Below are 24,496 nucleotides of genomic sequence, written 5' to 3'. Positions count from 1 at the left end.
ATAAATAATCCAGAATCCCAGGTCATGAGGACATGGAGTTGATACCCAGCACGGCAGTTAATAGAATTTGAATTGAAATAATAAATCTGGAATATAAAAGCTACCATTAGTAATGGTGACCATGGAACTATTATCAATTGTTGTAAAAAAAATTCTATGTTCTTCTGGGGAGGAAATCTGCCATCTTTACCAGTTCTGAGTGATACATGAGTTATGATCCACAATGGTGTGGACTTCCTCTGAAATGGCAAAACAAGCCACTCAGTTCAAGGGGACTTAGTGATGGGAAACAAATGCTGGCCTTGCCAGTTACATCCAGCAGAATAAAGAAATGAGCAAGACTGATGATGACAACCTCCTCTGGAGGAAGTTCAGGACTGGATTGAAGACTGGGAGGAACTGAATGCATGTGGCCTTGGCTGCTATCCCAAATTTCTAAAGCCAGTGAAATTACCATATTTTAGCCAGATTCCTGTGCCATTTTTAACAAATTAGTGTGTCCATCTCAACAGATAGAGAGGACGTATTGTGGCTTGAGGTTGCAGTGTAAGTAATGTTACTATGCTAATGGAAGATTGACAAACCTCTTAAAACAATCCAAATTTAAAGTTCCTGTTTCAAAATGCCAATTGCTTGCCATGAGAAAAATAAGTTTTTTAGGGTCTTGTGGCACAGAACTGGTATCCCTGACTCTGGGCTAGAAGATCTAGGTTCAAGTTCCCATCAATCCCAAAGGTCAGTCATAGCATGGCCAAACAGATAACTTAAAATAATTATAAATATCACTGCTCTACTGAGGTCACATTCAGGGCCTGGGAGGCTTCATGCTATTTGTATGGTACAGGGTGGAAAATCAAATGAAATTAACAGAGACTCTGACCTATAATGTTATCTTGTCAATTGTGCCTCCTCCTCTGATGTCAGGGAGGATGCGGATACAAGCTCAACAGATGTGAAACACAGCAGTAAAGGGGCTTGGCATGACTAGATGCCATCCCAAACGTTCCCTTCCCCTTCCAATGATTATTCAGGGAACAAAAAATATAGGCCTTTGATTTTTACAGAAAATGAAACAAATTGAAGTAAGCTTGTATCAACTCTTACACTTGAGTTACTTATTGAATTCATTTCATAGCTTAGTGTTCCAACAGCAAATTTTTACATTTCAAAATTTTGCAAAATGTCAAGTTTGTGATTACATTTCCAACTTGGAAAAGAGAGAAATAAGTGATGAATGTTTTACTTCCATTTCTTTCAAGTTGGTGAATAGAAGTCAATACTCACACACCCTAATAGGCTTATATGTGCATGAACAATTGATGTTCATTATGTTCTTTGACCTTCTTAATGTTGCTGGCCAAATTATATCTTATTTGACATCAAAGCATGCCGCTGCTGGCCTGGCCAATGCACAGCAGCACTGGAACAATTAAAATTAACAGGATTATCCAAATGCTTAGCTGTAGGAATGTGAAGTGAAAATTAGTGAATGTTATGTGGGGAAAACATTGGTGAAATAAAGTGCATTCGAAGCAAAATGAAAGAAAAAATGCTTTTATTTCCCTTGTTCAATCAATGTAGTGGCAATAGTCCAATGATGCATGGTTGAATAAAGACAAAAGGGATTTTGAGCTCAAGGTGAATTATATTTGGAGACTTACAAACCATGGAACAATTATCCAATTATTTGGTTGTAGTGTTTATCAGTCACTGCAAAATCATTTTCTTGGAAACTTGATGTTGCAAACAATTTGTGCAATGTACTTTCATCACATCAACATATGTTGAAAGTTTTTTCTCTCTGATACTTGTAATAATTCACCCACTATGAGGTGTTCACAACTTGTTGCTGACCACTAGTTCCCTCTATTGCTCATGGTAAAACAGAAGATATGTGATTTTGAAAGGCTGCAAAAGGATGTATAGATAGGTTAAATGAGTGGACATATATGTGGGCAAATGGAGTATAATGTGTGAAAAGTGAAGTTCATTTTGGCAGGAAGGATAAAAATTAAGCATATTAAATAAGAACCCTGAGGTGCAGAGGGATCTGGGTGACCTCATGCATGAAACCCAAAAGTTACCATGCAGGTTCCATAATTAATTGGGAAAGCTGGCAGAATGTTATCATTTATCATGAGGGGAACTGAATACAAAATTAGAGAGGTTATGCTTCAGTTGTACAGGGTGCTGGTGAGACCATATCTTAAGCGATGTGCACAGTACTGGAGTTGTTATTTAAGAAATGTTGTAAATGCAATGGATGCAGTTCGCGGAAGGTTTATTGGATTAAGTTACTAGATCAGGGTCTCTCCTGTCCTGGCTTACTATCAACAATCCCCTTGTCTGCCTACCCCTTACATATCTGTACCTCTCTGAGCTCTGTGTCCAACAATCTGCACACCACCACCCCAAACCACCACTACCATCACCTTCCCTACCCACCCCTATCTTCAGCACAAGTAGTTTTTTCCTAGTTGGTATCATTTCTGATGAAGAGGCACTGCACTCAAAACATTAACTGTTTCTCTCTCCACAGATGCTACCAGACCTGCTGTGTTTCTCCATCAGCTTTTGTTTTCGTTCCAGATCTCCAGCATCCACAATTATTTGGTTTAATTTAATAATTTATTAATACTTGTAATGAGAGAGTTATTCCATGAGGAACAAATGGACAGTCGAGTCTTGTATCTGGAGTTTGCAAGAATACATGATGGCTTGATTGAAACATGTATGATTCTGAGAGGCATTAAACGGGTAGGTGTGGAGAGGATGTTTCCTTTTATGGGACAATTTAGAACTCAGGATTGCTGTTTTAAAAATAATGGACTGCCCATCTACCTCAGAGATTTTGCAACAAAGAAATTCTCTCAAAGACAAATGAATCTTTGGGATATTCTTCCCGAAAAAATGGTTAGCACTGCTGCCTCACAGCGGCAGAGACCCAAGCTCAATTCCACCCTCAGGCAACTGTCTGTGTAGAGTTTGCGTGTGTCTATGTGGGTTTCCTCCAGGTGCTCTGGTTTCCTCCCACAGTCCAAATATGTGCCAGTTAGGTGGATTGGCAATGCTAAATTGCCCTTGGTATCCAGGCACGTGCAGGCTAAGTGGATTAGCTATTGGAAATGCAGAGATAAGGTACAGAGGTGGGTCTGGGTGAGATGTTCTTCAGAGGGTTGGTGTAGATTTGATTGGCCGAATGGCCTGCTTCCACTCTGTGCAGCTCTAAAAAGTTATTTAATAAGTTTTAATGCAGGCTAAAGAGGATGGGTCTGCTCCTACTTTGTGTGTTTGTATCTATGCATGTTTTTATTATATCCTGTAACTCAGCTAACTCCACAAGGTATATACACTTAATAGTACATTTACACTAATAAGGACCCTTCTGAGATCATGTCCACACCATATGTCCTTAAACATATCTACATGTCAAATATTAGGCCTTTAACAAGTAGTTAGAAATCCAACTCCCTTCCTAACTATAAAAAGCAGCTTAAAGCAGGTTAAATTCTTCCTCTGTTTTTAAAGATTGTTTGTAATGCCTGAAGCATAACAGACAACACACCTATATCTTATAGACCTATATATTATTACAGACATATATATTACTTGATTCCCACTGTCTTCCTAATGAAAACCCAAATTATATTTTATTATATAATTTGTTATGTCCCATCCCAACAGTATCACTAATTTATCACAATTGTATAGGTGAAAATTCTAAACAATATCTACGTATGGGAGTCAAACAAGGAATATTTCCAAGCCACTGGAGCTTTGAGGAGTTTGAGGAAGGGAACAGGAAATTGAGGCTGAAGGGGCAGCAGCGGTATTGTGGAATGGCCTGGTTAAGTTTGAGAGCACTGGGAGGGGTTGACCTTTGATCTCAAAGCAATGAAGTGATTTCTGTAGCTATGGTTACAGGGAAATAATTTAGGAGTGCAGGAAATAGAAGGAGTATAGCCCCAAAATCCACAAGAACCTGAGGGCAGGGGTTTAGGCCATTGCAAAGATATGATATAATCCAGCAATATTTAAGGGTAAAATTAAAATCTCTTGATATTGATGGGCAAGAAGTCCAATAGAATCGATCTGATCACCCGTTTTGTTGTGCATTTTCAGTAAGTTATTTATTTCTGTCAGGTTGACTATCGGTGAGATGTTTGAGTGCTGAGTGCATTTGTATATTTTGGTAATCTTACAAGAACACAAGAAGCTGGAGTAGGAGCAAGCCATTCAGCCCCTCAAGGTTACCCCATTCAATAAAACCATGACTACTCTCAACATGGCCTCAACTTCGCTTTTCTGTCTATCCTCATAACTAATGGCTGCCTTCTTAATATAAAGTCTACCTAATTTAGCTTTAAAAAATCACACAACACCAGGTTATAGTCCAACAGGTTTAATTGGACGCACACTAGCTTTTGGAGCGTCGCTCCTTCATCACCTGATGAACTTTGTACTTTTTAAACTTTGTACACCCCACTCCAACAGCGGCATCTCCAAATCATAATTTAGCTTTGAATGTGTTCAATGAAGCAACCTCCATTGTTCTGGAGAAGAGCATTTCACAGACTGATAATCCTCTTAGTTAATTTGGATGAATGTGAGTCCTTATCTTAGACTTTGCTGCAGGGAAAACATTCTCTTCACATCCATCCTTTTAAATCATTTCAGGACTTCATGGCCCAAACCTTCCAAGCTGCAGCAATGATGAGTGGATAGCTGCTGTACTCTAAGGAATGGCTGCTGTGCTGTAAGAGATATCTACTGTGTGTTAAGGGATAGCTACAATGCTCCAAGGGATAGCTGCTGTGCTCTAAGAGATATCTTCCGTGTGTTAAGGGATAGCCACTATGCTTTAAGGGAGAGCTGCTGTGCTCTAACAGTTCCCCATCTGACGCTACAGCACATTTCTTCTAGAATTTTACGATCCTGGCTGTCAAAGAAATGTGCAGCACAGCATCCCTTGTGAAACTCCATCTGAGTGGAGTAGAGACAGAGGAAGGCTAAACACACCCACATCTTAGTTTACATGTATCGTAAGGTAAGTTTATAAGTCCAGTTTTGAGAATGTGAGTGAATGGCTGACAGGGTGAGTAGGTGAGGTGGGTAGATAGGTAGGCATGTGAGAAGGGTTGGTTGAGTATGCACAATGGATTGGTTTTTGTGAGGTGTTACGTGACTGAGGTAGTAGTCAGAGTGGCCAGTGAGTAGTTGGGTCACATCAGTGGGTACTTGGGTGGTTGGGAATTAGTTGTGTCAAGTCCAAGGTAATTTGATTGGGGCAAGGAGACAGAGTTGGTTCAGGATGGATTGGAATGGGGGATAGTCGGATTGGAATGGGGGTTAGTCGGATTGAGTTGGAATTAGTAGATAGTCATGTGGTTGTCAGGTTAAGGAGCAGGCTGGTCTGAGATAGGCGATCAGAGGCAGGATAGGTGCATTGGATGGTGTGGATATATATAGTCAACTGATTTGGAGTAGTTGGATTAAGGAACATAATCAAGTTGTATCAGTGGGTAGTCAGGTTAGGAGATGATCTGGAGTCAGAGCAATGATGTAGAGGTCAGTTATAGAGTTACCCAGGTGTTACACTACAATCAACCTGTTTAACATTTCCTAAGTAACTATTCAGGTAAGTACCACAGAACTATCCACTGTATCCAACTCTAAATCAGAGTCAGAGGCCATTCATGCAGGGTCCCAGGTAGCAGGAAACTGCCTGTCAGAAGTTTAAACTTCGATACTTCCAAATTCAAGATTATATACAGAAGAAGACTACGTTATTAGATAGTCTTTATAAATCAGATAGAGAATGTAATGTCCTACGATCAGTGGGGGTATCCTCCGTCAGTACTATTTATCATTTACTACATGATGAAGTATCGGGAGATATGGACAATCTGCTTAAAACATGGGATCAGGATTTGGGACTAGAAATCTCGATAGAAATGTGGAATGATATTTGGGAAAATGCTAGAAGAATTACTATCTGTAACAGAACCCAGGCTATCCAGCTGAAGATACTTCATAGGGCCCATGTAGCACCGGCTCGATTGGCAAAATTTAAGGCAGGAGCATCTCCAATGTGTCCCAAATGCAAAATAGAGGTGGGTACTCTTGTACATTGCCTATGGACTTGTCATAAGATCCGTAGATATTGGACTAAAGTAGCAAGTACCCTGACAGAAATTTTAGGAACGGAAATTAGAGTGGACTCTATATCTCTCCTTTTGGGCTTTCCGAACTTACCCTCCCTGGATATACACGGGAAGAGACTATTTTCTATTCTCTCTTTCTGTGCAAGGAAAAATATTTTGGTGAACTGGGTGGCTGAGGGCCCCCCTGGACTTTCAAATTGGCACAGATTAATGATGGAATGTATTCCCCTTGACTTCCTTACAAATATGCTGCACCAAAAGACCGAATTATTCCATAAAATATGGCAGCCTTTTTTGAATTACATAAATGCAGATATTTCGGCCATCCTAACAAGGGCTTTTATTTAATGGAGATTACAAACCTGGCTGCTTCGGGGCCCCTTGGGAGAGGAATCCCGCACGAATACGGGTTTTATTACATTTGATGTTAATACATTCCGAGCATGTAAGAGACTTAAGTATACACTCTGGTTAGTTGTAGGTTAGATTAGTAGAAAGTTGAGTTTTGTTTTTTGTTCTATTTCGGTATTTTTTTTCCTTTGTTAAATTTTGACTATTGTATATTTGATTTAATTGTATATCAATGTTTGTATTTGAGAGTTTTGTTTATTTTTGTAAACTTGTAAAAATGTTAAATTTCTAATAAAAATATCTTTTAAAAAAAAGAAGTTTAAACTTCCCAGGCAATTTACACTTAGGTCTGGGCATCTGAATTTCACAGTGTCCCAATGCACATATTTAGTCGTATATTCACTGTCTAACATTCTGGGAACAGGATGATTTAACCCTACATACTTCGATAAGATCAGCTCTTATTCTTCTGACTATGAGTCGCTGGAGGACCAACCTGCTCAACCTTTCCTCATATGATCTCTTGCAAGAAGTTCAGTGGGAAGTCACTGGAATCTTCAAAGAAATGGCAGTTATGACAGAAAATGTCTGCTTACAGCAGGAGATTCGGAGCACCCCAGCAGAATTTTCTGCTAACACTTTCTATCCAATGTTATCACCAGAAATACATTTAATCATGAAACTGAGATCCCCATTGGATAGTGTAAAACGTTTGCATGTTTAATATCTGTTACAGTCTGTTATAACTATATTCATTGATAATCTGCCTCTGTATAAGTCTGATACTCGTTTAAAACATAAGTATGTGTCATTTTCCCTTCAGATTGCAAGATCCAAATTGTGACCATTAATAACATTAAAATTATTATGGAACAAGAAATGTTATTTTACATAAGATAATACAGATCCTGTTGCTTTTGGTTAGAATTTGGTAAAATTGTTTTAAAATTAGCATGTTTTACAAATTGTAATGTAGCACTGTATGAATTGTTTTCTACAGCTCACATTTTAATGAATAGCAATGCATTAAAACTACTAAAGGTGCACCATAAAGAAGTGACATTTGCTGTTCATCTATTTCAAGTTCTGAACATTTGATTTTTCTGACAGGATAACAGTACTCACATATTGTTGTTTCTTGTCTGCACTTAGTCTTGTCATTTCTTCCTTCTCAGCGTACAACTCCTCTTCACTGTAGTTAAATTCACGTACTATAAACCTTGCAGAGAACAACTTGTTAAAAAAAAATTCTGTTGCGAGTAGTATTTGAATTCATATAATAATTCAATTGTGAAAGGAACTGGGAATAGATTTGTATCTCAATCACCTAGTCTGTAATTGACAGTGTGGATTGCCCACCTACTAAATAATCAATTATATTTCCATTGAAATGCTGGGGGTGAAATTCAAGCAGATGATATAAAGCAGTGGTTCTCATTGGGATCTGTGGAGTCTTTCCAGGTGGAGCTATGAAATAATGTGAAATTGTTTACTGAACAAACCAGCCACACAGACAGGTTAGGTTCTCAACCTTATTTCGCCGCCTGGTAATCATCAGGACTACCTGCCACTGCTTAAGATCCTGAGCATTTTGGATAAAAGTCCTTACAGTGCAATACGACATAAGATAACTGCGTCTGCAGCCCCTTGCACTGGCGCACTGTCACTTGGGCAGGTGCACAAAGCTGTAGTCTCAGACTACCCTGGTGTTCTGTAGGTCCACTGAATAAGTCAAATTCTGTTTTTAATTAGTTGGGATGTTTATCTATCTTTTGGGAGAATCACATTCTGCAATCCCATCCTCTTTTCACTGACAAAATAAATGTTGTCCTTCATGTAGAATGATTTAGAAGTATTGTTTTGAAGCATCATATAGGGTAGACTGACTTTGAAGTAAGAAGCAGGCACTTTTACCTCACTGATATCTGTCAGCAAATACCCATTCTCTTAAAATATTATTAAAACTTTACACTGCAGCTCATTCAGATTGTGGGATGATACAGTATTGTAGCATACATGATATTCATGACTACTTATGGATTTGAAAAGGAGTTGTTCAATCATAAGTAGCTTGGGGAACATGAACATAAATGATGGTAAACCCTGTCATTGAATTGCCACCTGCAGGTAGTACCGATAAAATTCTACCGCATAGTCTTTTTAAAGATGGTGGCTATAACTGCTTGCCCCTTCATCATAAATGTTCTTCAATATCTGTTTCTGAGAATTTTTGACCTACAGAACTCATTCATGAAAGCTTCCACCTTCAAGAGTTGTGATGGACATGCATAATGACATGAACTCTGCCAAAGGAATCCCTTTAGTAAGTCTATTTGACATATTCAGAGGAAATTTCCCAGATAACTGTCAGCAGGTTTAGTAAAAGACAGGATAGCAAATTCACTCTAGTGGGTGAAAGTTCTGGTTGCCTTATGTTGCCACCTCTTTTCAATATTTGTTGAGACAGCTTCTTGCACATGAAGAGTTCTTGCTTGCCAGAGACAGGAATTCAATCAACCGAATTAAAGAGCCTTTGATGACACTAATTGTAATAGCACAATAATTATTCCAGCATTACTCCATGATGTGAGGAGAAACGTCTTCACAAAGGGTGATAGGAATCTGAAACTCACTGCCTGCAAGGCTGGTAGGGGTAGAAACCTTCATAACAATCTAAATATTTCTTAAATGTTATGAAAATGTAGGTTTACCTTTAAGAAAGTTAAAAGCAACAAAGCTACTGGACCCAGCACCAAGTGTACTCAAATATGGTAACAATGCAACACTGGGTCGAACCACTCAATTAGTTTGTTGCTTGGAGACAAAAATAAATTCAAATTCAGCCAATTAGTTTAAATTACACCCAAAACATATCAAACTCCAATCAAGCTTGAATTGAGTATATTGACAATCTTAAAAGCCAATGACACAATCCAATGCTCTGGAGTATAAGACCAGGGAAAATTGAACAGTTGAGAAGAGATCTGCCACATCCTAGCATGTAAGAGACTGCTTGAAAAAAAACTCTCTTAAAAGTCCTTTTTCGATCAGTAACCTGTGATGCAAAAATTCTTAACAAGGAGAAAAGAAGACACAGGAAGATCTGAAGACAAGACCCTACTGTTGCCTGCTCCTCAGAGGTTGCCTGACCTGCGTGCTTTTCCAGCACTACTCTAATCTAGACTCTGGTTTTCAGCATCTGCAGTCCTTGTTTTTACCTTACTGCTGCCTGGTGTTGAGATAAGAAGTGTTGTTTTGTAAATTTTAATTGGGAGTTTTATCAGACTAGTGTAGTAGAAGGGAAGCTAAAAGATAGGTTAGAGGAAGAAATTGTAAATAATGGTTAGTTAATTACTCTCTGTTCATACTTTAATAAATAAAGTTGTTAATTTTTACGTTAATAGTTCTTGGCCACTCAATTTTTACAGGTTACTACACAGGATAATTTTTTTCTGTGTTGCTGGTTTTAAATTAAGCAGGAGGGTTTACCCCGTGTCGTAACAAGATGTACACTTGCACCGCCAATTCTAGTGCTGGAAATGGGATTAGAGTAGATAAATTGTTGTTTCTGACTGGCTTTTTTCTGTGTTTTCGATCTTTATTACTCTCTGACTCTAATGCACAGACCTTTTTTCTGTATCTATTCCCAACAAGTAAACGTTGATAGATGCACAGTGGACGATGAAGGCTGCATTGCAAATTAAACATTTAAATGTTTCTGGCAGAAAGAGTATCTTCTTAATTTACAGGTGTGCCATTTCCTAGGATTTAATATGAAATTCTAGGAAATGGAACTTCATAAGGACATAGAAATTTTGTGGTTTGGGTAGATTGATGGTCAAACCATTCTTGTTGTGAAAAGGTATCTCTCACATCAGATCTGCCACATTCGCAAATCACTTTAAATATGTGCCCCCTCCTTCTCGATCCTTTTACAAACAGGAACAGTTTCTCCCTATCTATGCGATCCAGATCTTTTGTGATTTTGAAAGCTCCTACCAAATCACTTCTTAGTCTTTTCTCTCTGAAGATAATAGTCCCAATTTCTCCAATTTAGCCTCATAAATGAAGTTTCTCATCCCTGAAACCATTTTAATAAATCTCTCCAAATGTGTTCACATCCTGCAGTGTGGCGCCCAGAGCAGTATACAATATCCCAGCTGGGGTCTAGACAGGGTTTGTATAAGTTCAGCATAACGTGCCTGCTCGTATACACAATGACCCTATTAATTAAGGCTAGGACTCTGCATGCTTTGTGTGCTGCTTTCGTCACCTGCATTCTCATCTTCAATGATCTGTGTATGTATAAGCCCAGGTCTCTCCGCTCCTGCACCACCTTGTCTACTTTACCCTCTATTTTATATTGTTTGTCCACAATTTTTCTACCTAAATCAGCTTACACTTCTCAGCATTGAGTTTTATCTCCCACTTATCCACATACTCCACCAACTTGTCAATGTTCTCCTGAAGTTCTATGCTGTCCTCTTAACAGTTTACAATTCTTCCAAGTTTTGCATCATCCACAACTTTGAAATTGTTCCCTGTATTCAATGTCTGAATGTGTTTATTTCTGAATATGAAAATAAATTGTTGCACTTTTTTCAGCATGCGCACCACCAGTTCCCAGAGCATACATTGTACTAACTGATAAGGCATTGGAGGTAAAAAAAACTTACGGAATGAACTGAGTGGCTTATGAAAGTGAAAATCAATCTCTTTGTATTTTCCGTCACAAATTTATGATTCAATCATTTATTCCGATGTAAAACACTAAAGGAAGATGACTCAAATTATGATTGATAGAACCATTTAAAGTGCTTTCAAACTTACTTGTTTTCTCTGGCTCTGATTTTGAATTCATCCACAGTTTTCTTAAAGAGAGTTACTGTAAAGAGGGCTCCCTCTGTATCTTCTATGATCATTCTGTGCATCAAAAAGGTTTGTGAATTTACTTTGCAGAAACTTCCAGTTCATGGTTTCAAATAGATTATTCAAAAGAGCACATGCAGAAGTGGAAGTTTACACATGCTGAGAGAAAAATCCAATGCCACTTACAATTCACATTTTACCCTGATGGGTCAATTTGCAACATTTAAATTGTAAATGCATTTAAGTAGATTTATGCCACCCCCATTGTTCTTGAGTTGTTAATGGTGAAGAATATTGTTTAATTGTGCAATATATTCATTTGCAAGCTTTGGCTTTGTATTTATTTTCAGGAAATTCATTGCAATATTTGACCAGAGTCTACTTTCAGTGGAACAAGATGCATATTCGTTCACAAAGGATACTTGAATTAACATCACATTAAATAGCTTAGGCACATCCATCTTCCTCATCTGTATCAAAAATAGCAAACTCCAAAAAAACAAAGAGTATTTGGTTATTGCCACTCAGTTTTTCAGCCTCTGATGATTTTGAAATTTTTACTTTCCATTCTTTTTTCCATCTGAGTGGTAAAATTTGGAAAGTCAGGCAGTGGACGTTAGTACACTAAATGCCAGGCGTTTTAGGCAGAGATCTGCATCATTCTCTCTTGGCACTATTATGAGTTAAACTTGAGCAGTTTTACACAAAAATAACTTTAAAGCAAAGTATGCACTAACAAGTCTAATTAATGGCAGATCTCTACAGATGCCCTGCTACAGCAAAATCTATGCCGATATTTGTGCTTAAGTGGGAAACATGGAATATTACCTTTAGACAATGACCTTTCTGTATGGGTGGGAATTTCCCCGACTGGTGTGGTGTGAGCATTGGAGAGAAAGATGGAAAAATAAGAGAATGAAACAAGAATCAGAATCTCAGCATGGAGAAAAGTGTTTGCAATTTTCCCCTGAAGCCTGAAATACTATTTCAGAATCTCACCTTTGAGCTGTGACTGCTTTGTTTCTATTTACTTGTATCACATTAAAGCCTCAACTCATTAAAATACCGCTTCTAATTCTCCTCTCATTCCTTGAGAAACTAGATGGTGCAAATTCCTGACCTGTAACCCAAAGTAGGTACCTGGTAGCTGCTGTTCATCGAATGTTTGTCCCAACATTATTGTCATTTCAATAGAGAAATATGGTCTCTTATTTTAGGAACTGAAACAACTGATATTTGGAATATTAATCAAAGGATGGCTTTCGCAATGAATGCACTAAAAGAGTGAAGAAAAATCAAACTCAGATTTTTTTTATTGGTTCATGTATTCACCTTGTCTGGAATTTTACCTTCATTCATAATGCATGAAGGGAAAATTCCACTATTCAGTAGCTAAAGTGCAAACAATATTGCAACGTTTATAGTTAATGGCTCCTGCCTTGTAGTATTCTCAGCATGCATAAATAGGTCACATTGTGATATGTTTGCAGAAGTGTTTTTTGATTTTTGTTTTTGTTTATAATTGGTTTAATAAAATTAAATAATTACAGGCAGATATCTCATGACAGGGAGATAAATGAAAAAGAGCAGCTAATACCATTTACAGCTCAGTTCAAGAGTTTTCCAACCATAATTTTCAATCATTTACCGTCAATGGTAAATCTGTTACCTATAATGCTGATGATTCTTCATTTTAGCAATATCCAACAGACTTAAATATATGAACAACTGCTGGGCATTATACTGGCAGCATTTAGATCAGAGATTAAACCAAATAAAAGACAGAAACAGCTACTTAGTCAATGGTTGGTAGGAGAAGGTTTCAACTAAAACACTATTTCTTCCTTTGCTTTGTTCTCTTCTGTGAATTATTTGAATATATGACTCGAGTTTAGTCCACCTCCCACTCAACAAAGGGTGGGAGAGGTTTGCGAAAACAGCCAACTATGCACCAACACCTGGTTTTGACAAAGGCATGTTGGGGGAGAGTGATTAACCTTATCTCAAGGAAGCTATGCTATTTAAAGATTTTAATTAGCAGGCCGACTCTGATTTGAGGTGAATTTGAAGTATACCAACTGCAGGCCGGATCTTCAGGGCCTGGGAGATCTGACAGAGTGAGGGAAGAGAAAACTGCAGTCTTGCTGCTGCTGGAACAGCTTCTCCCCAGCCAAACAAGCTGACAATTGTAGAAGATATAGAATCCATACAGCGTGGAAACAGGCCCTTTGACCTAACAAGTCCACACTGACCCTCCGAAGAGTAACCCACCCAGATCCATTCCCCTGCATTTACCCCAGACTAATGTACCTACCCTACACATCCATGAACACTATGGGTAATTTAGCACAGCCAATTCACCTAACTTGCACACCTTTGGATTGTAGGAGGACAGCAGAGCACCCGGAGGAAACCCACTTCCATCCACATAATCAGAAAACCTTGCTGAAATCAGACCAGCCCCTTTGATCAGAGCCACACAAGTCTGCAATCATTTGCTCCAACCTCCTCTTAACTCCCAATCACCTTTCCATCAACACCAAAGCCTGGTCTATTGATGTCCCCCACCTCCTGTTATCTTTCCGTCTCCTCTCCACTCACCTACAATCTCCTTTCTGCTTCATCACAGCCAGCAAACTCTCAACCCCTGTGCCTCCAGCCCTCCACAATGGCATGCCTTCTCTCCTCACCACTCCCTGTCTGCCCACCTGCCAGTCAACCTTGCAGGTTAAAGAGAAGTAGAAAAGTAGAAACAACACATCCTGTTGTTCAAACACTAAATGGAAAATGATTTGACTAACATGGTTCCTCAAGCTACAATTCACATTTTTCAACATAAGCAAACTATTCTTTCTCAACTTACTTGGTTGATCGAGGAACCACCATGTCAGCAAGGGACTCGTATGTCTTTTGCCAGTTAATATAATTGGACCTAATGCATAATAAGGGCAACATAAAGAAGAGCTCATTATAAAAGCACATTATAGGATAATCAAAGCTTAAATGCACCAACTCAGGGTACTTACTTTGGGACAAAGGCCAGAAGAGTGGTGAGATACTCTGAATCTAACACAAAATCTTCCTTATTTACAATGTCTGCTAAAGTACGAGTCAAAAGGCTACCCCTGGAAAAACATGAATGAGAAATAAAATCAGACAACATTTGTTGCATGCAAGATACAAAGATAGTGCTACGGCTCATCATTTTATCATGTTCTAGTTTTGTTTCAGATGAAGTGTCAATCTCTTCTCCTATACATTTTGATATACCATGCATCATCATATGCTTTTGGCACATTAGATCTTCTGGAGAGGACAGCTTGCCAGGAGGATCCTATTTTAACTGCTAACATAGAATGTAGAACAGTGAAGCACAGTACAGGCAGTTTGGCCCTCAATGTGCTGACATTTTATCCTACTGTAAGATCAAACTAGCCTACATACCCTACATTTTAACTATCATCCATGTACCTATCCAAGAGTCACTTAAATGTCCCTAATGTAGCTGAATCTACTACCACTGCTGGCAATGCATTCCATGCACCCACCGTTTTCTGTGTAAAGAAACTACCTCTGACATCTCCCCAAACCTCCTTCCAATCACCTTAAAATTATGCCCCCTCACGATAGCCATTTCCACCTCGGAAAACGTCTCTGGCTATCTACTCTACCTATGCTTCTCATCATCTTGTACACCTCTATCAAGTCTCTCATCCTTCTTCGCTCCAATGAGAAAAGCCCCAGCTCCCTCAAACTTTCTTCATTACGTACACTCTCCAGTCCAGACAGCATCCTGGCCAATCTCCTCTGCACCCCCTCTAAAGTTTCCACATCCTTCCTATAATGAGGCGATTAGAACTGAACACAATATTCCAAGTGTGGTCTAACCAGGGCTTTATAAAGCTTGATGAAGGGCTTATGCTCGAAACGTCGAATTCTCTATTCCTGAGATGCTGCCTGGCCTGCTGTGCTTTGACCAGCAACACATTTGCAGCTGTGATCTCCAGCATCTGCAGACCTCATTTTTTTACTTTATAAAGCTTTCCCAATTTTCTATTAATTTAACTTGATAAATTTTTTCTTCTTCATTTTTCTGGACAATGACAGCCAAGAATTACAGTGCACCCAAACACAATAACAACAAAATCATTCCTTTTCTCACACTTAAATGTTATAGATAAAAAATACGTAGAATCGAATTTGAACAAACCAACTATTTTAAGCATTTGAAATAATTTCATTAATAGAACCTCTACTAATCACTGTTAGAAAATAATTTACTATTTTTGCAGTTGACAATGAAGCAAGTACATCACCACTGATTCTAAAAGAAGTTGCCGCAAAGATCTAGTTATCTCTGTGCCGTAGCCTTCTCCTTTTCCTAATCTCAGTTAAAATCCAGAATCAAATCAAGGGAATGTCTTGTTGTGCAGCAGCGATGAGATCAGCAAGCAAGCTTAACAGTCAATCACATCAGGGTCTATTCACACACGGCAAACCAGGAACTTAAACTAATTGAAACCATTCACTTTTTATTTACATTTACAGATCGTGAAATAAATTATTATGTTCATCTTTATTTTAGTTTCCATTCTGATCCACATGCAAATAATCTTTTGCAAAAAGAGAGCAGCTTCATTTTAAAATGTGAATATTTTACTATGAAGAAATTTGATACTTTTCAAATATAAATCAGCTCTTATAGCTAGTGAGGGCATTTTGTAGTATTTATGAAATTAAAATAGTTAAAAACACAATTACACCTCACTCAATAATGTGTAACATTTTTAAGGATTTTTACAATGTTTCCAACAGCATTTAAGAACGGCGGTAGGGAACTATAGACCACTGAGCCTGACCTCGGTGGTGGGCAAGTTGTTGGAGGGAATCCTGAGGGACAGGATGTACACGTATTTGGAAAGGCAAGGACTGATTCGGGATAGTTAACGTGGCTTTGTGCGTGGGAAATCATGTCTCATAAACTTGATTGAGTTTTTTGAAGAAGTAACAAAGACAATTAATGAGGGCAGAGCAGTAGATGTGATCTATATGGACTTCAGTAAGGCGTTCGACAAGGTTCCCCATGGGAGCAAGGTTAGATCTCATGGAACACAGGGAGAACTAGCCATGTGGATACAGAACTGGCTTAAAGGTAGAAGACAGAGGGTGGGGGTGGAGGGTTGTTTTTCAAACTGGAGGCCTGTGACCAGTGGAGTGCTACAAGGATCGGTGCTGGGCCCTCTACGTTTTGTCATTTACATAAATGATTTGGATGCGAGCATAAGATGTACAGTTAGTAAGTCTGCAGATGACACCAAAATTGGAGGTGTAGTGGACAACGAAGAGGGTTACCTCAGATTACAACAGGATCTGGGCCAGATGGGCCAATGGGCTGAGAGGTGGCAGATGGAGTTTATTTCAGATAAATGCGAGGTGCTGCATTTTTGGAAAGCAAATCTTAGCAGGATTTATACACTTAATGGTAAGGCCCTAGGGAGTGTTGCTGAACAAAGACACCTTGGAGTGCAGGTTCATAGCTCCTTGAAAGTGGAGTCGCAGGTAGATAGGATAGTGAAGAAGGCATTTGGTATGCTTTCCTTTATTGGTCAGAATATTGAGTACAGGAGTTGGGAGGTCATGTTGTGGCTGTACAGGACATTGATTAGGCCACTGTTGGAATATTGCGTGCAGTTCTGGTCTCCTTCTTATTGGAAAGATGTTGTGAAACTTGAAAGGGTTCAGAAAAGATTTACATGGATGTTGCCAGGGTTGGAGGATTTGAGCTACAGGGAGAGGCTGAACAGGCTGGGGCTGTTTTCCCTGGAGCGTCGGAGGCTGAGGGGTGACCTTATAGAGATTTTAAAAATTATGAGGGGCATGGATAGGATAAATAGTCAAAGTATTTTCCCTGGGGTCGGGGAGTCCAGAACTGGAGGGCATAGGTTTAGGGTGAGAGGGGAAAGATATAAAAGAGACCTAAGGGGCAACTTTTTCTCGCAGAAGGTGGTACATGTATGGAATGAGCTGCCAGAGGATGTGGTGGAGGATGGTACAATTGCAACATTTAAAAGGCATCTGGATGGGTATATGAATACGAAGGGTTGGAGGGATATGGGCCGGGCACTGGCAGGTGGAACTAGATTGGGTTGGGATATCTGGTCAGCATGGACGGGCTGGACCGAAGGAAGCTGATGGGCCTCTATTATTTGTAATTTTTATTAATGACTTGGATGAGGGGATTGAAGGATGGGTCAGCAAGTTTGCAGATGACACAAAGGTTGGAGGTGTCGTTGACGGTATAGAGGGCTGTTGTAGGCTGCAGCGGGACATTGACAGAATGCAGAGATGGGGTGAGAGGTGGCAGATAGAGTTCAATTTGGATAAATGCGAGGTGATGCATTTTGGAAGGTCAAATTTGAAAGCTGAGTACAGGATTAAGGATAGGATTCTTGGCAGTGTGGAGGAACAGAGGGATCTTGGTATGCAGGTACATATATTCCTTAAAATGGCCACCCAAGTGGACAGGGTTGTTAAGAAAGCATGTGGTGTTTTGGCTTTCATTAACAGGGGTATTGAGTTTAAGAGTCGTGAGATCTTGTTGCAGCTCTATAAAACTTTGGTTAGACCAGACTTGGAATACTGTGTCCAGTTCTGGTCGCCCTATCATAAGAAAGATGTGGATGTTTTGGAGACGGTTCAGAGGAGGTTTACCAGGATGCTGCCTGGACTGGGGGGCCTATCTTATGAGGAGAGGTTTTCTGAACTCGGACTTTTTGAATTGGAGAAAAGGAGGAGAAGAGGGGACCTAATTGAGATATACAAAATAATGAGAGGAATAGAGTCCCACCAGCATCAATAGAGAGCAAGCAGAATTAACGTTTCGGGTTCAGTGATCCCTACTTCAGAATTTCTGTAGGAAGGGACCCAAAACATTAGCTCTGCTTTTTCTCCACAGATACTGCCAGAATTGCTGAGTTTTACTAGATATTTTGTATTTTTTATGTGCATTATTGATTATCCAAGCTGAGGACTTTTCTTTGGGAACTCCCATTTTAAATGGGTCTCAGTAGCTTTAGATAATAACTCAATCATATAGATTAATTTTCAAGTTTCACAAGGGAGAGGGGAAGGAAATGACAAGAATGTGCTGAGGCTTGCAGTAATGGATCGGCTGTATGTTTTACACCTTCTTGATTTCCTTTTTAGGTCAGTTCTCCAGACAAGTTGAAAATTAATTTTATAATGCCTATAACATCAGGCATAATTGGTAGAAATGAAGTAAATGTCAGTACTGAGTCATCGAGTCATATATTGTACAGCATGGAAACAAACTACTTCAGTCCCAACTCATCCATGCCAACCAGATATCCTATGTTAATCTAGTCCCATTTGCCAGCATTTGACCAATATCACTCTAAACCATTTCTATTCATGTACCTACCTGGATTCCTTTTAAATATTATAATTGTACCAATCTCCACCACATTTTGGTATCTGTACCACAATGATACATAGTACATTGCTTTTTGCAAATCTCAATAGCAAGATATGAATTGTGTATTTTCCAAATATTTGAATTTGTAATTTTCCAACATGTATAGATTCACTAAGTAAAGATCCCAGTTTACATACACTGCTTTTCTTTCCAGATTTTGTAGATTTCCCTTGGTATTGTTATAGGTCATTGCACGGGACTTTAAATCAGTGTCAATCTGCGAGATTTGCTGTAAGTAAGAAACACAGGGAACAGTTATTTTGCTCTTACTGCTTCTATTATTGCTAAATATTTCATGGTTGATATCTTCTAATGTAATTTTTATCTTTGTAAAAGAATCAAACGAGTAGTAGCCATTTTGTAATCCAAAGAAATACACCTTTAAGGGAAAGGAACATACAGTATGTTAAAATATATCAGATACAACATCACCATTCTGGTGACCTGTTTCTGGCTATACTGGGTACATAGTTAAAAGTAGGCAAGAAATAGCCAACATCTAGATACTGCAGCAGACAAATGAAGAAGGGATGTAGTGAGCAGAATGATTAGAATGAGCAGTAATAGTGTTGTGCAGTAACAGAGTGCCAATCTATCTGTTTTGGCCCCAATATGAAAACAATTGAAAGGTTTTTTTTTATAAACTGGTAATCATTTTGGCAGCCATTATTCATGTATATATTACACTGAAAATTAGTGCTTGAGTTGTGGCCAATTTCAGAGCCAAACTAAACTCTTCTATCAGCAGCCAGGACATAAGGCAGAATTTCCCCATTTATTTTCTGCAGTATATTTGGGGGGGGGGGCGGTATAGTGACAGCATGTTAGATGGCTAAGGGGCAAATAATGGTAAGTATCTTGTCACATCACAGGCTTCAACACTGCCAAATCACAGGTCAATAACTTCTGGGTCCTAAAGTCCACCTGTCAAGGCCTAGTTTTCAGGAGATCATTTGGCGAGATGTTGTGGATTATTTTCTTCTTGTGGTCTTGGGGAGGAGTCAAGGGTTCCAAGGCAAGGACAGGGCTATCACTTTCAGAGGCCACCTCTGTGCCTGTCATCTACGTCTCTGAGTGTTCCCAGATCGGGGCAATTGAAGGCCGCTCATCCAACTTGGCCGGCAGGAAATCACTCAGTCTTTTCACTTGCCAGGGATCAGGAAGGTGGTGAATTGAGGCCTTGAAGTGGCCTATAATTAACCACTTTAATTGTTGGTAAGTAAAGGACGTCCCCAGTGGACCGTCAGCCCCAGCATGTAATTTGCTGAGGTGCTCAGAAGGACAGAATTTCTCTTTCAGGCCAATTTGCCACCTCCAGGGAGGGGGAAATCTTGACCATGGGTTTGTGTTGTGAGGATCATTCTTTAACTGAATAAAGCTCTGTTCACTTGCACAAACACGTCTGTCACTATTTAAAGTGCCAGGAAAATACCAATGCAACAAAGTGATGAATGTTTGCACCTACAAATTCACTCAGTGAGACTGTGAGCAGGTACAAAGCTCAGGGAAGACTCTTTTCTACAGGGATGATGGGAGAAATTAAATGGAAAGGGGATATTGTGCATTTTCTAACTGACAGCTTCTGAATACTATTGATAAAACAGGCTACTAAAACTAGCCTCTGCAAAGAAGGTACATGATATTGGGAGACTAATATCAAGGTGGGATATCAAACATTTTAACTATAAAACAAGTATTTAGAGGTAAGCATCAATAATATGTAATATGTCTAAAAGGAGAGTTAAGACCTGTACAATATTGATAATTCTTATCTCAGTGTTCCCAAATAATTTTATAACCTAAAGTGCTGCAGAACAGAAGCTGCCACTATAACATGGAGATTAAACTTGAACATAATAAGCGTTAGACTTTCAAATTGCAAAGAAATATATTATTAGTTTTGTTTGATATGATATCGCTGCAGAAGGACCATTCAAGTTAAGACATAGAACATAGGCATAGCTAGGAGTTTATTAATGAACAGTGCATCACAGTGAAAACTGTAATATAACCTGCTTATCACTGAATCAATAAATTGTTTGCTCAGCAGGCACCTGAAAATTAACACAATTATGGAGAACCACAATTATTAATGACTTCATCAAGTAATAAAAGAGCAAGTGAACTAACAATTCAATCGAAAAGTGGGTTCTTACTAATTGAATTGATGAACCCACAAATATAGCAACATAAAATGCTTGAAAGGAACAGGAGGTACCAATGCATAAATGAATACAGCACTAGCCACTAACTAAGCAATAAATACATACAACAAGAGATACAGGGTGCACATGTGAATTTTGATTAGATTCCCTACAGTGTGGAAACAGGCCCTTCGGCCCAACGAGTCCACACCGACCCTCTGAAGAGCAATCCACTCAGTCCCATTCCCCTACATTTACCAATGGCCAATTCACCTGACCCGCACATCTTTGGACTGCGGGAGAAAACTGGAGCACCCGGAGGAAACCCACGCAGACACGGAGAATGTGCAAACTCCACACAGACAGTTGCCTGAGGAGGGAATTGAACCCAGGTCCCTAGTGCTGTGAGGCAGCAGTGCTAACCACTGAGCCATCGTGCCACCCCAAATGAACAAACATGAATAACTCTATCATGAATCTATCTCTGTTGCCACATTTCTGCAGCTGTAAGACATCCCTGGCTTTACAGTAGAGCCAGGAAATGAGTGAGAATGGGTAGAGATGGGAAGGAAATTGGTCAGGAAGAAATTCTTTGAGAAACCAATGTGGGCCACAAAGGCTGGATACCGAAAAGTCTTTTGCTGCTTTTGGCCATTAACATTAACATGAAGAAGATTTTTCCCAGTTAACTGTTAGGAAGCTACATGGCCTCACACAGAACATTAAAAGGTTGTGCCTGAGTGAAGGTAACAGGCTCTAAACCACAAATTAATGGCTAGGTCTGATCTGACAGCACAAAATGGCACTCAGCAATTCAGACACAGTGAAGAAGAGCAGGAGTAACAGAACAGTCAAGAAGTTTGAATGTTAGGTTTGGTGGTTAAAATGGAATACTGGAAGCAGGAGGAATTGGGACCAAATGAATGAAGAAGCTACAGGAAAGTTCACAAAGAAGTAGAAAAGCACAAAAAGAAGTTTATGGAATTTTTTTTAAATTTGAAGGGGTAGCTGGCTAAGGAATAGGGCTGGAGACTGAAGAATGTGGGGAGCTGAAAGATGTACATCTGTCTTTACACACAGTGTTAGTCTCCCAGAGGCTCCAGCTACATCGTTACACAAATTGTTGGAATATGCACATTCAACTACAAGCGTTTACAAATTATGGATAAAATTTAACTTTGTTGCACAAAACAGAAGGTAATGGATTGGCCAGCCATTAAACTACCACCTGATCGTTCTTCCCACTGAAGTCAATGAAGAGGAAAATCGAGCAAGAACTGCTGTTTGCCTCTCTGTCAAAATTGAACTTTACTCCCTCTAACTTGAAACTATAAATGTCAACATCAAAACATTACCAAAAAAAAATCACAGCATCAGGAAGCAAGGAATAGGAAAAGGAAAGTCATGCTTGAGGCAAGATTATCCATTAATATAAAAGTGTAAATGTGTTTGATGCATACATTTCTTTATATGTTTATTTATACTAAAATTTTAGAGACTTTTTTAATCAACATCAAATTTCACCTTAGTAATAACTTCTGTTAGATTTTGAAGTGACTGTTTTATAGGATATTTAGCCATGTCCCACTGAAAATGTGTCACATATCGATGAAGATCAACTAAAAACAAAGAAAACAAGATGGAATTAGTTGTGTGCCTGATGTTCCTTCAAGCATATGTAACAAACTAGATAACACCACAGCACGACATCAAAATCTGACCAGAAAATATAGAAGTATTGATCACAAAAGTTAAAAGGCTGTATGTTTATGTAATAATAGATAACAAATATGAACTGCAATTCCATGAGCAATTAGTACTTCCAACATCCCTATTTAATTTGTTGCTAAATAAATGTTTACTTTTATAAATGTCACATAGCAAAAGAAATGATCACTTCATGGGTTTCCAGAAGCTAGCAATACTGAGACCAGCTATTGCTTCGGACCATAATAGCTTGTCATGATAGTGCAAGTGATGGAGGAAAAACCATCTGCCTACCCAAATCTTGTTCATCCACCCCTGGTCAATATTGCTGTTTTCTTTATTCTTTCATGGGATGTGGGTTTTGTTGTCCACCCAAATGTTCTCTTGATCACAGAATTCGTATTGTTCAGAAGAAGGCCATTCAGTCTACAGTGTCTACACTGCACTCTGAGCATTTTCAATTTGCGCCAGTCTCCCAATTTTTGCCATAGCCTCACACACTGAATTTAAATAATGCCCTTTTGAATACCTCAGTTGAACCAGTCTCCGTCACACCTTAAGGCAATCCATTTCAGACCCTAATTACATGCTGTGTGGAAAAGTATTCTTTAACCTCACATCTGCTTCTTTGGCAAAACACTTTAAATCTGTGTGGTCTGGTTCTCAATCATCTTACAAATGGGAACAGTGTCTCCCGATCTACGGAGTCCAGCCCTCTCAAGATTTTGAAAACTGTCAAATGTCCTGTTAACATGGCCTCAAATCTCCTGATGTACTTGGCCTCAAACAACCACAAGCATCTCCTTTGTGATAGGCATGACTCTAACCAATGGATGGGTTTTAACCTGCTTCCCACTGACTTTAACATGTTGCCATGATGTCAAGGGCAGTCATCTTACCTCCCCTCTGAGTTTAGATTTCTTCCATGTTTGGACCAAGGCCGTTATGAGATAAGGAGCCGAACCAAGCCTGAGCATCAATGTGCAGGTTATTGCTTTGTAAGTCTTGTTTCTGCAAACACTTTTGTGACACCTTTTGCTGATGGTAAACTGTAGATCAAAGGGGCAGTTATTGGACTTGTCCAGTTTTTTTTGTGATAAACTAAGGACAAAAAGGATTGGTGGCAGCAACCAATATGGCAATCAGCGATAAACATCTAGAATATCTACAGAAGAAATACTGTCTGACACAGAAACATAGAATGCAGGAGCAGGAGTAGGCTATCATTTGCGAGTTTTCTTTTTAAACTCTGTTTTACTGAATGACTATTAAATTCTTCTATAAAGCTTTTAATTGTATTAAGTGACTGTTCGGTAATAATTTCGAGCTTTTTAAATTCGGTTCTTTGTAATACTATTTCTTTAAAATACTGTACTTCTATTATTTTCCAGATTTTTTCATGGTTTTTCTACATATTTTAATGATCATAATTGTGGATACCTGCTTCTTCTAAAGTTTTCCTGTCTTCAGCAGCCAGGATGGAGTTTCTTTGATTCCTCCCAAGTAAAATAAACCTTTTACTGCTATTCACATTCTAAACCAACAAGTACTTTTTCTACACAAATTTCTCTTTAAAGGTCTCTGGCTCTGACTATATGATCTTGCTGCCAAACTCATGTCACAATTATTAAATTTTAGTCTTTTAAATCTTTATCTTGTGCTGACGTTTTCTTCTGCTGAAGGCTACTAGATTTCTTTAAACTTTATCATTTTCAGCTTAAATAAATTCCAAGTTCATCCTGGTTCTGTAATTTGGTCTGAATTTA

The 24,496-nt window shown here is 38.9% G+C and overlaps 1 protein-coding gene across 2 annotated transcripts in view; it reads right to left on the bottom strand.

Moving 5' to 3' along the window:
- The window catches only part of LOC132834522 (V-type proton ATPase subunit C 1-A-like), a 68,894-nt gene that overhangs the window by 18,523 nt on the left and 25,875 nt on the right, over positions 1–24,496 (bottom strand). For both annotated transcript variants that reach the window (XM_060853445.1, XM_060853450.1), the window contains exons 6-11: positions 22,548–22,642; positions 19,017–19,108; positions 14,411–14,509; positions 14,248–14,316; positions 11,346–11,438; positions 7,641–7,734 (exon numbers count right to left, since the gene is read on the bottom strand). In XM_060853445.1, coding sequence (XP_060709428.1) covers positions 7,641–7,734; positions 11,346–11,438; positions 14,248–14,316; positions 14,411–14,509; positions 19,017–19,108; positions 22,548–22,642 — 542 coding nt within the window. The remainder of the gene's footprint in view (positions 1–7,640; positions 7,735–11,345; positions 11,439–14,247; positions 14,317–14,410; positions 14,510–19,016; positions 19,109–22,547; positions 22,643–24,496) is intronic.

The sequence above is a fragment of the Hemiscyllium ocellatum genome, chromosome 3 (assembly GCF_020745735.1).
Source record: "Hemiscyllium ocellatum isolate sHemOce1 chromosome 3, sHemOce1.pat.X.cur, whole genome shotgun sequence".
Classification (NCBI taxonomy): Eukaryota; Metazoa; Chordata; class Chondrichthyes; order Orectolobiformes; family Hemiscylliidae; genus Hemiscyllium; species Hemiscyllium ocellatum.
This window is presented reverse-complemented; position numbering and strand designations above follow the sequence as displayed.